Source organism: Micropterus salmoides, unplaced genomic scaffold (genome assembly GCF_014851395.1).
Source record: "Micropterus salmoides isolate LMB-PRFRI ecotype aquatic unplaced genomic scaffold, ASM1485139v1 Ms_hic_scaffold_17, whole genome shotgun sequence".
NCBI classification, from domain to species: Eukaryota; Metazoa; Chordata; class Actinopteri; order Centrarchiformes; family Centrarchidae; genus Micropterus; species Micropterus salmoides.
In genome coordinates, this window is record NW_024040817.1 from 29896217 (window position 1) to 29910177 (window position 13961).

The window sequence follows — 13961 nt, forward strand, 5'->3', positions numbered from 1 at the left end:
TGGAGCAGATTTGGCAGTGGTCAGTGGGATCTCTGGTAGTGGAGAGGCTAGATTTCGGATAAGTGTGCCGTCAAGCTTCATCACGTTCTATCTGTATGAAGATGTCTCATACGGAGGCTGTCTTGCTGTTAACTGCTCGCTGATAGCCTGTAAGCCAGGGGACCGGGGCGGTGAGTGCCCGGGGGCTCCTTAACATTAGCCCGATAACGTTAGATACGCTCCTTTAATGTTTGGTGCCGAAAAGCGAGAGCGTCTTCCCGAACTCCGTCCGAAATATCAGTCATTTTAAACCTAACTGCTCTTTAACCGTGTATATGTAGTTCACGGGCATGCCATGAAGACCCTTTAAAATTGTTATAGCCACTGTGTTATTCGGCGAACACCTATTGCACCAAACTGCACTTAAGTCCAATAAATGTTAAAGTTATTTGATAGTTTGACACGTAGTGCGAAAACCCCTTCTACTGACACGCGAGCAGTGCGAACCATAGACTGTTTGGAAAAAGATGCGAAGCAAATGTTAAAAGTTGAAATGTCCCTTTTTAAAAAAAAAAAAAAAAAGCTGGTTTGTTAATGACATTAAATTAAGTAAATGACTAAAGTAAAATACAATTTTACGACGTGTTTGCCGAAAAGCGAGGCTGCATTTACTGTAGCTGCCAAGTGAAGAAGATGTGAAGTGTTGGTCTCCACTGTTAGGGGAAGAAGGGAAAGAAGACCGTGGGTTCTCTCCGGGGGTGTGATTTTCTGTAGGCCTGCTTAGTAACAAACAATTTGGAAGGCGTCACCTCGATTGATAGTTATGGTTGAGGTGTGTTGACAGTTTCACACTTGAAGGGGGAAAAAAACATCTGCCCCCATCTCTTGTGGCAAGAGCAGTAGGCTAGATGTCCTGCTCTGTCTTTTACTTTCAGTGGGTTTGCCCTCACCTGACTAGTGGAAACACACTATTTCCCACATAATAAGAACAGCTTACCCTGAGAGGATTCCGCTGACCAGAGCATGTACTGTGTTATAACCTTTGAAATGATGCCCCCTGTATCATCCTAACCCATATAATCCCCCAATTATGTCCCATATCAGCTCACCACCAAATGCACTTAATTGCATCAGATATCCCGCTGCAGTGGCTGTTTGTCGGATATCAGAAGCCGAGGCAGCTTGCCAAAGCCGCTGTCATGTTTATTGAACAATCTGTCCTTACTTCTGTCCAATTTGGTATTCGTTTCAGCTCAGCAGCATGCAGCGAAAACGCCCTCATACTCACTCATCTATATCATACGTTTTTCATAACAGACCCGGGAACGTAAATAGAGGCATTCACCTTGAGGCACACACACACACACACACACACACACACACACACAGTGATGGAGGAAATGGATTTAGTGAACATGACCTTGTAGGTGTCTTTTATTATTGAGACTCAAGGCCTGTGACAAGCAGATGTTCAACTTGACTGACTCTGAGGATGAGCGGTCAAAGATCTGAGGTCTGTAACTTTTTACCCTCTGTGGCTCCAAATAGGTTTACCTCTGGAGAGGGCATACAGAATAACCCTCCTACAGGAGTGACCTCAGTAAGGGCTGCCGTTACCAATTGTTTTTAATAATTAAGTTAACAGTTATTTTCTTCATATATTTTTTGGTCTGTAAAATGTCTGCAAACAGTGAAACGATTGTGACAAAAATGCCTTTCGTAAGTCCCCGGAGCTCGTGGTGACGTTTTTCAAATTGGTTTTGTCTAACCCACAGTCCAAAATGCAAAGATATTCAGTTTACCGCCACAGAAGACAAATAAAACCAGAACAATCTTCACGTTTGAGAAGATGGAACCTATTCAATTTTGCCAGCTTAATCGATGATCATGATTGTTGCCAACTCATTGTCTGCTGATCGATAAGAAGAAGAGATGACAGGAAATGAGGGGAAAGAGAGAGAGACCGGAAGTGACACTGCGGTTCATGATTGGCTCCTCAACCCCTCGTCCACCGGGATGCCCCTTGATATATTGTTGGAGCAAACACGCTCACTTTTCCAGCTTCTCAGATGTGAGGATTTGCTTCTGTCTTATGTCATGAATGTCTGGGTTTTTAGACTGTTGGTTGGACAAAACAAGGCATAAACACAAAACCATTCATATATTTAGCATGGAAGTTCATTCTCTTGACCTTGGACTTAGTCGTGTTGGTGACACAATCCAAAACTCAAGGTTCATGTACAGTATTAGCTTTATCTGGGCCTTTCAACCAATTCACAGGGTCTAAATCAGCAGATAGAGTTTGCTCAGTTTTTTGAGGAGCTGAATAACAGCTCCTAACAAGATCCAGAGAACCTTTTAGGTGTGTGTGTCTTTGTGTATTCACTATGCACATGCATGTGTGTGCGTAGCGTCAGCATGTCCAGTGAGGTGCAGCAGAGGCCGGACGACAGCCCCAACACCAGTGGGGGAAGCTCGGATGCCGAGCAGAGGGAGGCGCCTCCTCCGGAGCAGCCGGGGCCCGAGCAGCGGGACCAGACTCAGCCCAAGAAGAAGGAGGCCAAAATCTCCAGCAAGACCGCCGCCAAGCTCTCCACCAGCGCCAAGAGGTAGATGTGCTTCACTTTCACTCTGTGTCTACTGCTGGGTGCACACACTGTGCTGGTGGCTCTGCTTAGCTGCTCAAGTGTTCATCTGCCACTTACTTGATTTATTTCTCCATCTTTGGTTCTAGGTACTCGCTGCTGCGCTGTGTTCTGTTTGTTTCTAGAGAACATCTGTCAATCAGAGCAGTGCAGGCTGTAATTAGTTGTGGACTAGGCTCAGGGCTGAAACTATTAGTTGATTAATTGTTAGGCAGAAAATTAACAATTGAATTCTGATAAATCCATCCTTCTTCAAAAGTAATATATCAGGCCAAAATTCCAGTCTCTCGTTTCAGCTTCTCTGATGTAAGGATGTGCTGTCGGTTAGACAAAACAAGACATTTGAGAATGTCACCTTGGGCACTGTGAAACTATAATGGGGAGGTTTCCTTTTAACAGTTTATAGATTCATTGAAGAAAGTAGTCCAGAAATGAATCGATAAAGAAAATAGTCAGTAGTTACTGTGCTAATAAGGTTTGATGTTTTTGTGGGAGACGTTATTTTCTATATCCACTCAGCCACTGACTTGTATGTAATTCTCCCAAACAAACTGCTGGACATAAAAGCATCACTTCCTGTGCATTCGAGGCATTTTCATAAGAAGGCCCCACAGACACCTACGCCACTTAAATAGTGACTGAAGTGTTAGTACTAGTTATTACTACTACAGCAGCGAATGAACTGAGTTATATGTCCTCTTTGAGCTTTTCTAAGAAAGCACTAAAGGTGAATGTTTCAATATGTTATAATTATGCTAAAATGTGCCCCATTTTGAGTTTGATAGCTGTATGGAAGATCCACCCCCTCCCCACACTCACCCGATCAGATCTTAAAGGCTGTTGGAAAATGATGTGTCAGAAAGAGGTTGCACACCAATGCCAGACGTTTTCACTTTAAACGCACCCCTGGTGCTTTCCATCAGTTCCCTGTGGTAACACAGCGCTCATTCAGTTTATGACCAGCTCATGGCAGGTTGGCATTGGAACATCATGGGGTGATGGCACAGAATAACAGCAGTTGTTATCTGATTGGCCAGTAAGCTTGCCAAGCAGCGCAGCCAGTTCAGCTTGTGTGTTGATGCTGATACCAGAGCTGTTGAGAGAGACGTTGTTGTCCTCTATTCTGCGCCACTTTTTGGCAGCTGCAGTGACAATAGGGGGTAGATGAAAACGCCTGCTAGAAGTCACCAGAATAAAAGCACATAATTCCACTTCTCTTAATTTCAAATCATATAAGTCCATAGGGTGTCTGTCCTGGAAGACCTGGTGTGGCTCCTGCCATCGCTATCCTGTCAGTGCCTGACTGGCCTAGCTCTCGCCTAATCAAAAAATGGGCAAAGAGGTGGAGCTGAGGCGGGACTAGCAGCTATCCAGCTGTCGCTCAAAGCGGCCATGCCCTTAATTATGAATAACTTTAAGCCTTAATATAATTTAAACAGGTAAATTATATACAAATTCACTCCCTGTACAGTTGTCATGAATGGACAAATAAGCTTTTTAGAGACCAAAACCATTTTTTGGGACCAGGCTGTAAACATGTTTACTTTTTAACATGGGGGTCTGTGGGGATTATCTGGGTTTTGGAGCCTGCCTCAAGTGGCCATTTGAGGAACTGCAGGTTTAGACACTTTGGGGTTGGTTTAATTTTTAAGCCCCAGAGGATGCTGCTCAGTTTTCACATACAAAGAATTTGCCTGGATATATTGGTGCATAACAATAAACATAGTAAGTAGAAATATAAAGAAAGGTAAAGCAAGTACTGCAAGTCAAGAATCATGAACAAAAAAATGACAATAAAATATGAAAGAACATGATAAAAAAAATATGTACAATATGACTATTATTTTTAAAAAGCTATACAGTTTGTGCAAAGATGTGCAAAATATCAGTAACTGGGAAAATATCTGTGCCAAAGGTCAGTACTGTCAAGACAATTTGTAATCGGTCAACAGCGCAAACTTGTGTTCACCAAAGATGAACTCTACATAGCCATTCTATTGAAATGAATTACAGTGGGTTTGAAATAGCTGTTATAAATACAGGTGCACCTAGGCTCGGGTACGCTTGAAACAGTTTTTATGACGCGTCCTTTGACTATGTCTGAAAACAAAAGTATTAATAACTGTTGGCCAGATTCAAAGGTGGGTTGAAAAGCCTGCTGTCATATAGATACATATTAATCATTCAAATGGAGGTAACTGCACACACCTTCGCTGCAGACATTCACAGTGTTGCCCTTTGGTAGTGCCATAGACTGTATAAAAGAAGTGGACGTAGTCATCGTGACTTCACCCGTTGGTTAGCGGACTGCTGCCTTGAAGCCTCGAGTTTGGCCTTTATGGCAGCGCCATGTAGATTTTTTGCAACCAGCGGCACCGGATGTGACCATATTTGGACGATACGGCAGAGCAAACTGCTCTGTGTGGAGCTAGCTAGCTTGATTTGCTAGGTGTATCTGTAATTCATGTTAACTGTCATTTTAACAGGGCTGACGATTTACAGGCTTAAAACTAAATGTACTCACCAGAGAAGGTGAACAGCCAACTCCTTATAAGCTTTTTCAACAGCGCAGGTTAAATTTACACAGCCCCGTGGGTACGAGTCACTGTAGCTTGATTGACAGGTCGCCGTGGTAACGACTTGTCAATCATAGATAATCCCGCCCTGAAGCATACTCTGCTTTATGGTCTATTTTCCTCTAAATGGGACCATAATTTACTGAGTGAACATCATGTTGTATTAAGGACTTGAAACTAGCGACTGAGACCATAAACTCATTATGAAAATGTGTACTGAGGTAATAAATCAGGTGAGAAGTAGGGTCATTTTCCCATTATTTCTAATGGAGCTGGACTTCTTTTTGCAACCAGAAGAGTCGCCCCCTGCTCGCCGTTCAATAGAATGCAACTTTCAGGGACTTCCGCTTTCGCCCCAGTTCTCTGACCCGAAGCTTCCCGCTTGGTTAGTACATACGAAAAGTGACAAGTAGTTGTTCGTAGACTAAAAATAGAGAGCCGTCTACTTTCCCACACCTGTCCAGTTGCTTTGTGAAGCAGGCGTGATTGTCGTATTGTCAGCTTCGGAAAGTTACAAAAATCACAGCCCACCAGTTCTTACATTGAAAAGGTGTGGGCTGACAGGTTTTCAGATGCTGTTTGATCATCTAGAAAGCACTTTGGTTGAAGCATACTGACAACTTAAGGATCATATGTGAGAGAAAAAGTGCCCTTCTGTCCCTACCACCCTAGGAAAGAAATATTAATTGGACAGTATTATGTCAATGGCACGAAACTCAGTCTAAACCATATACTGACACTGGCCAGCATTTAGCCAAGTCTGGTAACTGTTGTCTTTCTGTGTGACTACTGTGATCAAAGCCTCTGAATTTTCTCTTGTAAATATTCTGCACCAGGCATTTCCTGGGGAAATAAATCCTGTGGCACAAAGGAAGTGATACACTGTATGCCTCTGACTTCAGCAACAGCAGACAGTTTGAATTAAATACAGCGATGACTTCTTATCACCAGAGATGGCTACAGCATAAAAAATAAGGACCTCAAGGGTTACCACTTTATAGGAAGGTTGACAGGCATAGTGTTTTTAGTTGCTTTTCAGTGCCAGCTCCTGTAATAAATCATCTGCTGCTCCACACACAAGCCAGCGCTGGTGTTTTCCATCATAAAAACTCACATTCTCAGATGATAGGGACTTATTTGCATTAGTTGAGGCATGCGGTATGTAATAGATTAGTCCTTGCAGTGGCTCAAGGGATTATCAAACGCAATGAGCTGTGGAACGTCAGAGAAAGCAAGTGTTTGGTTAAAGATGCCGTGCACGAGCACGAGGAACCCACAGTACAATCAGTGCTTTTCCCTTTGGATTCCCCCGGCCTTGTTCATTGCACCACTCTCCTTAACAGGTCCCCCCAGCTTCAGCCGTCAAAATATGCCACCTCAGGAAATACTGCAGATAAAATTACACAGCACGCACTCAAGCTGAGAATGACTCCATAACCGTGGAGATTGTATTACAGGCTCCTTTGCAAATATGTGTCTTTTTTCCCCTCCTTCCCCAAGTGAGTCGTGTGCCGTCATTACCCCACCAAGGAGAGTTTCAGGACCCCCCCCACCCCTGGATACTTTTACCCTATTCTGTATCACCAACCTATAATGTTCACTCCTGCCATTATTTTCTGATGTGTTGTAATGTACATCTTTGTAGTTTTATTCCTTTAGCTGGTGTTGAATTCTTCATACTTACACGGCTGATTTTACATTTCCCAGAATAATTACAAACCTCACGGAAGGGAGGAGCAGCAGTTTTTATTTTGTTTTTATTTTGTAGAGAAGGCAACATATATTTCAATCACACTACACACCCAGTGAACCCAATATTTATACCACTCCTAAACTCCCACTCACCCAGCGGTGCCTTTTTTTTCTTAGGCTAAATTTTAGCATAAATTTAGCATTTGGCCTTTAGTTAACAGACGGCCGTGATACAGACAAGAAATGCAGGGAGAGAGATGGTGATAACATGCAACAAAGGTACCCAGCCAGAACCAAACCAGTGAGCTTTTTTTTTATTGGATCCAAATGAATTCATTTCAATGGAATCGCCACATGATCATATATGCTAATGTTACTTGCATGGGTTGGGGGGGTGGGGCTCTGTGGTTTAACCCACAGGCAATTTCTCACTAACTGCAAGAGCTACCTTTTGTTATTACTGCTGGTAGCTGCCCTTTCTCACTGGAATTACCTGTGTCAAATTGTTAGATGGTATGCAGAAAAAAAGTGCTGCATACAAATTCACCCTTTAAATGCAATTTTATTTCTCTAAATACTTAAAATGTCCATATATAAATTATCATGACATTGTGGCATTGTGTTTTCTACTCCCCCGCTGTGCATGCGTCATTAATTGTAAATCTGTACAGCAATGTTTGACAAAAGAGGCATGGTATTTTTCGTTGCTGTCGAGCCAGCCATCATGGTTGCAAAGGAATGTATTTCCCTAATAGCTTTGTTGACAGTTACATCTTTCCAAAATGTCGTTGACAAAACGACAGTCCTCAACCACTGGCTTGTAGTGGCGAGACAATTTGGACTTCTGGAGAAATTTGACGCAAATGATTCTGTGATTTGGAAAAACTACTTCACTGTTCACACCTTTGAGACATGTGCCTTGATAATTACACTTACATAAGATGCCGTTTCCTCTAAATTAAATGGTAAGCAGTTATCCACAATCCCCTATGACTCTTCCATTCTGCAGATACATACGGTAGATTTTCTCTCCAGTAGCATCTTAACAGGTTTGACAAAGGACACTTGTGTTGTATTGTAATGTAAGTGAGCCTCACATTGCTCTGCAGTGTGACCGTTCACACCCATTCATTACCCTGCCGATGCTGAAACAATATATCATGTCAACATTGACTGCCTGTCTTTTGTTTCCCTCTCTTTGCAAACCAGCAAATTATGTCCCAGCTAACAAACAGCCGAGTGAACCCGCAGCATGATCAATAAAAGTAGTCAATTATTACACTTATTTGTTTCTGTCGCATCCATGAAGAAGCATGTTGAAACAAAACGCAAGGGAGACGGAAAGGAAAAAAATGGAAATAAAAATAATAAATCTCTCGAGGTGTTTCTCAATACAGAGTATGCCGTGCTCGAACTCGCGTCCTTGGGCGTTTGAACTTGGCAAGTTGAATTTCCCAGTCCAGACACGAAAGTCTGAGGACGCAGTACACTTTGTGGACCATTTATAATTGGGATAACCGCATTCTTGCTGACACCACCAACTCGGCCTCGGTTCTGATAATCACTCTTCAACGTGCAACATGTGCACCATCACCAGGCAAGCTAATGAAAATGATTTCATCATTCATCAAGACATCAGTACCAATAATACATGGCCTTGCAGAGATTAGACTCTGACTGGCCTGTAATCTTGTGAGCCGCCTTCATATCCCTGAAAATGTTGGGTCAAATGTTCAAGTATGCATTATTTTGATAAATATATCACATATCCGAAATCTAAATGTTTAATTTATTTAGGTTTAAAGGTTCAGTGTGTAATATTTCTGAGGATCTATTGCCAGAAATGCATTATAAGATCCATAACTGTTTTCAGTGGTGTGTAAAGACCTTACATTATAATCTCTTTTTATTACCTTAGAATGAGACATTTCTATCTCCATAACCGCGGGTCCGCCCTTCACTACACTCTTCTTCTTCTTCTTGTAGAATTCAGGCGGTGTAGACACTCGTCACAATGTTGAATACTTGCGTTCGAAGAAGAAGTTGTAGTAATAATATACAGCAGGACTTTAGAAACGATGACGCAGACGCTCACAATTGGCTCTCTGATTGGGCCTCATAAGTCATGCAAAGCAGAAACAGGATCCTTCTGACAGAGTTTTTGACTTGGTATTTTTATAAAAATTTTCTGTACCCTACAAATAACACACATCTGCCTACACTTGTACTGTGCATGTTTCCTTTCCGCCGCCACACTCCCGTGTTACACTCAGTAACACAGCTCTTTATCGGTATCATATTCGTTTTGATTCTCCATTTGTAAACTAAAATGGAGTAGTGTGGATGGGGCCTTTATTTATATTTTTTACCGCTATCAAAGCACCATAATCTGGCAGTGGGCCAGATATTATTGCTGGCGGGCAGTTTTGGCGATGGTCCATAATCACAGAGAGAATGAAAGTGTTTCCCTTGTCAATGTTTGTACTTTATCTAAAGTGTGGTTTATAATGGACTGTGGTGCAGAAACAGTGACTGCTTCATACTCTTGGCTTACATTTTCCATGTTGTCTGTCAGAGGCCAAGTCACAATAACATATGGTTTTACTGAATAATTAAGTAAATATAATTTCTTAATAAATATGCCGAAAGAAACCCCATTCCTTGCCTGGCCACTCTCAGCTGTCTCAGAAGACCACACCCTTTGTCCTGTGTCAACGAATTAGCACTTAATTTTTTTTAGAAGATATTTATTTTGTTGAGGAAAAGGGACTGAAATTTTGCTCATGCATGTTTGTTAAAAAATATTTTATCGTCATTGTTTTAAATGTTCTACCTCAGATTTGTTAAGTGAGCCACTTAAAATATTGATTTGACATTAATTGTGATAATTATCGATATGAAATATTTTATCATGTGAAACAGTTGTTGAGAAAACAATCTCACCTCCGTCCATTTAGTTTCTGTTCTGCTTTTGATTACATTTCATCATCATCATCATTCATCATCATCATCATCAGGGGATGGAGTTTGCCCAGTAGTACTTTACAGTTACAGTACAGAGAATGTAAATGAAACCCTACAGTTGAGGGTTTGGCTCATGTCCTACACCATATGCTAGAATAGTTGTCTCCCAAATCATGTCTGATAAAGTGAACGGGAAGCCATCAGGGCATGTTGAGTGCTCAACGTTGATTAGGAAGCTTGTCGCTGATGACACCACACAAGGCCGCTGGCTGACATTCCACTTTTGCACTGTTTCATGTGTCTCAGATTTTTATTAAATGATGTAATTCTTCTGTTTACAAAACAAGATGTTGGCGATTTAAATCTTAAGCTGACTGCTGCACTTTCACATCCAGACTGTGGAGGTCAGATTAATTTTCCCCCAAAGCCTGTGCCATGACTGATTTCAGACAAGTGCTTTGACTAACTTCCACATTCACACAGGCTGTCTTCGTCTGTCAGAGAGAGTGACTGTGATTAAGCCAAACACACCTCTGCCTGAAAATGTGTTGAACTCAGTAATGGCGGCAGTGTTTGAGAGTGCAACACTGAAATCACCTGCCGGATCTATATATACAGTATGTGTGGATTGTTATGTGAGTATTTCTGGAATATCACAGGAAATTCAGTGAATATAAGATGCAAACGTTAAACACATTTAATGCTTTTTGCTGTAGTTTTCGACCAAACTGCGACAGAAAGAGAATGTTCAACTCTATACAAAAAGCACATTAACCAACCAAGACGAAAAAGATGTATTTCAGCTCATGGAAGCACACATACTCACAGCCTACGGAAAAGCATGGACAGATACATCAAGACCATAGTGAAGAAGTGTGTAAATGAGGCTGTGCATGGAGAGAATAACAGCAGCATTCATAGCTGACTGAGTGATTGTAAAGTGTAACACTGGGCGACTGGGTCCTTGTTGGCAAATTACAGGCATAGTTATGTAATGAATACTTAACCAGGGAGAAATTTGACCTCACTGTGGTCTATTCATTAAACTCTATTTTTTTTTTATGTGTCTGCTGTGGAAATGCTCCAAGCAGCTTCGTGGAAGGGTGAGGGGCTGAGGCAGGACCACGATCAGCTGCAAAATCATTGAACCCAGATCTATCAGATATCATTCTTTAATCCGACATGCCCGTTTGACATAAACATTTATTCGTGGTTGTGGGTTCTGAACAAAAAAGGCAAATTCGTCTGTGCATCTTGTGTTATGTGTTGATCTGGCGTGACAGGTGTTATTCCTGCATCCAGTCACAGCGCTCAGCAGCTCATTAGAAAATCAATGAGGTATTCAGTGTGTACACTTACAGATTGATTTTACAGGCAGGATTTATATAACTGTGCTTTGTGTGTGTGTGTGTGCGTGTGTGTGTTTTGTGAGTGTGAATATAACCCAGATCTTCCTCTCATTTCAGAATCCAGAAAGAGCTAGCAGAGATTACCTTGGACCCGCCGCCAAATTGCAGGTAGGAGCCTGCTGATTGTGTGTTTTTAAAGGGGCCATTTGCTCCGACACCTGAGGCACTTTTGTGTGCGTGCGAGTGTGTACGAGCCTGCATGAGCTGTGTGAAGCGATTGTGCCAGCTCAGTGAGTCACATGAATAGCATAGGTAGATTATTGTGCCGTATTTGCACCACTGTTTGCTCAGGCTGAAGCTTAATGAATGGACCTTGTAAGCAGTCTGAAGCATGAATCAGACGCGGCGTAACAAAATAACATAAATAAATATCTGTGCGATTGACCTGATTGGCAGTGTTTACCATTAGGATCATCGTAGCAGCAGTGCCGTGTTTGCTCACACTCCCTAAGGGCGGGAAAGGCACTCTGTGCTGTGGCTCAACTGGTTTGCATGGTTTATTTTCCTCAGAGGGAAGACGTACGCTCCTGCCAATCAAGATCTTAGTAAGAGCTTTCATTGTGTGGAGGGGGTTTCGTCTTGTCAGGGTTTGGTATTCTCTTCTCAAACGGATGACTTTTGGGAGCAGAGTCAGAGGGTGACGGGGAGGTGGAGGTGCAGTCTCTGCAGCAAGTCATTGAAGTCCAGGCATTTCCTGTTGGGCTGCGAAAGCAGGGAAACTCGCTTGTAGGCTGAGAAATGTCGGCCACAGCTGGGTTTAGTCGCTCCAAATATTTTTACCCTGCCCTAAAAAGCAGGGATGCACCGATCCAGAGTTTCCTCTCCCAATACCAATCCTAATACCTCAACCTTTCCCCAAATTTAAAATCTAGAAACCTAACTGTGTGAAACGGTACGAGCCTGTAACTTTACTTCACTTAACTTCTTAACTTCATTCATACCCCGTCATTGCTTTTAGGCTTGTGCAAATTTGCAAATCTGTTGTTCCAGACAGTTTATAAGATTGTTGTGCCAAAAGAAATCAACCTCAGTTATGTTAGTACCGTGTCCTGACCTGAGGGCAGATTCCCCATCATATTCAGCTTGTCTGAGATGTGCAACATGCACCTTTTGAGCTGTAGGACTGCAGACCTTGCAAACTGCTCCGAGCTGCACTCGTTGTCCTCTGTGTCTCCACAAGACAGCAGAGGCAGAAGGCGTCTTTTAGATTCATTACACACTACTTCTGCTGCTCCTCATCTAATCACTTTACTTCACCGTGGATCTGTCTTTTTTCTTTGTTTCCCTCACGAACCAAAACTAATTTGTTAAACTAACATTACCTAGTTCCTCTATAGGGTTTGAATCATGAATCCACCATCCAGCAATTTCTCTTGGTGTTATGATACCTGAAGTAATACTGAGTATACCTTGCATATTGATAAATAAGGTAATATTGTTTCAACATTGCTGTACCACTAAAAATTGAGTCAGTGGCTCTGATCAATGTAACTTCACCCTAGTTCACACTACACGATTTTAAGCTTGATTTGCCGGTCGGAGAGCTCCGTGACAGTCGGGCTGTGATCAGGGGTAAATCAACAATCGATTGGCGGCCGCTAGTCATTGTGTGAACTACTCAACGACGCATCAAAACGGCTCCCCGACACATCACTGATGCAGCGCAGACGCCAGCCAGATATCTAGCATGCCAAATATCTGGAGGAGTCGGCCGACCCGACATCCACATCCAGCCAATGAGAGCAGGCAGCTACTTTTCACAGCAAAACCCTTTTTACTCCCCTCCAGCTCTCTCTGTAGCTCAGACAATCCCTGCTACTTGCGTGTGCTAATCCATTCTTACACCCAGATTTTTTGGCTTTATAATTGCCATCTTTACAATAACAAACATTTCACGTGTGTTTTCTTGACAAAACGTGGTTTGGAGACCAGCGCCGGGTGACAAAGCTGCTGTCAGCTCGTGTAGTGTGTGACCCCCTGTCACCGATCAGTCACGTGGTGCGAACACTACAACGACTTCAAGACTCCCGTCACAAGACGGCAAGTTGTGTAGCGTGAACGGCACGGCCATCGGCCGACGCTGAATGTTGTGTAGTCTGCACGAGCCTTTAGTGTGACTGATGTTTTTTAATTATGTCAATGAACAAACTGTATTTAATGTGCATGAATCGCATCTGGTCATCACCTGAGCCAGTTAATTAGGTCAGAATCAGCCAAAAACTGTCCAGTGGAGGTGATTTTCCATTGTGTCAGTCAAAAGAAACACCACTGGTCCAGGTACCCGTGTTGCCAGATGCTCTTAGTTGAGGTGTTGGAATCAGTATTGGCAAGGATCATCCATAAATGTAGTTGATAGCAGCCCTGTGACCTGAGACCTGATTTTGAGTGTTTTTTTTTTTAATGTGGCCAGGTCTATCCGCCATCATTAGCCAATCAGATTTTGATGATTCTGAACAATAACTCCACGTGGACAGTGTGAAATGGAGTAGGGGGATCACTGCAACGATTCAAAGCTTTTTGTAAGAATAAACCTCTCGAGAGAACAGCTGCGTCCATTGTATGCATGGATCATAAACTGGCTCACTATGTTAACTCATCAAAAGGATGTAACACCGTTAAAAAGAGCTGTTTCAGCATTGAAAAGGTTGTCCCTGCAGACAGCTAAATAAATAGATGATGAGCCTCTCACCTGCCAC

General features: G+C 42.5%; 1 protein-coding gene across 1 annotated transcript in view; it reads left to right on the forward strand.

Annotated features, from left to right (window-relative positions):
• The window catches only part of LOC119908097 (ubiquitin-conjugating enzyme E2 E2-like), a 67501-nt gene that overhangs the window by 291 nt on the left and 53249 nt on the right, over positions 1–13961 (forward strand). Inside the window, exons 2-3 of the mRNA XM_038725838.1 lie at positions 2391–2588; positions 11323–11373. Coding sequence (XP_038581766.1) covers positions 2398–2588; positions 11323–11373 — 242 coding nt within the window. The 5' untranslated portion in view covers positions 2391–2397. The remainder of the gene's footprint in view (positions 1–2390; positions 2589–11322; positions 11374–13961) is intronic.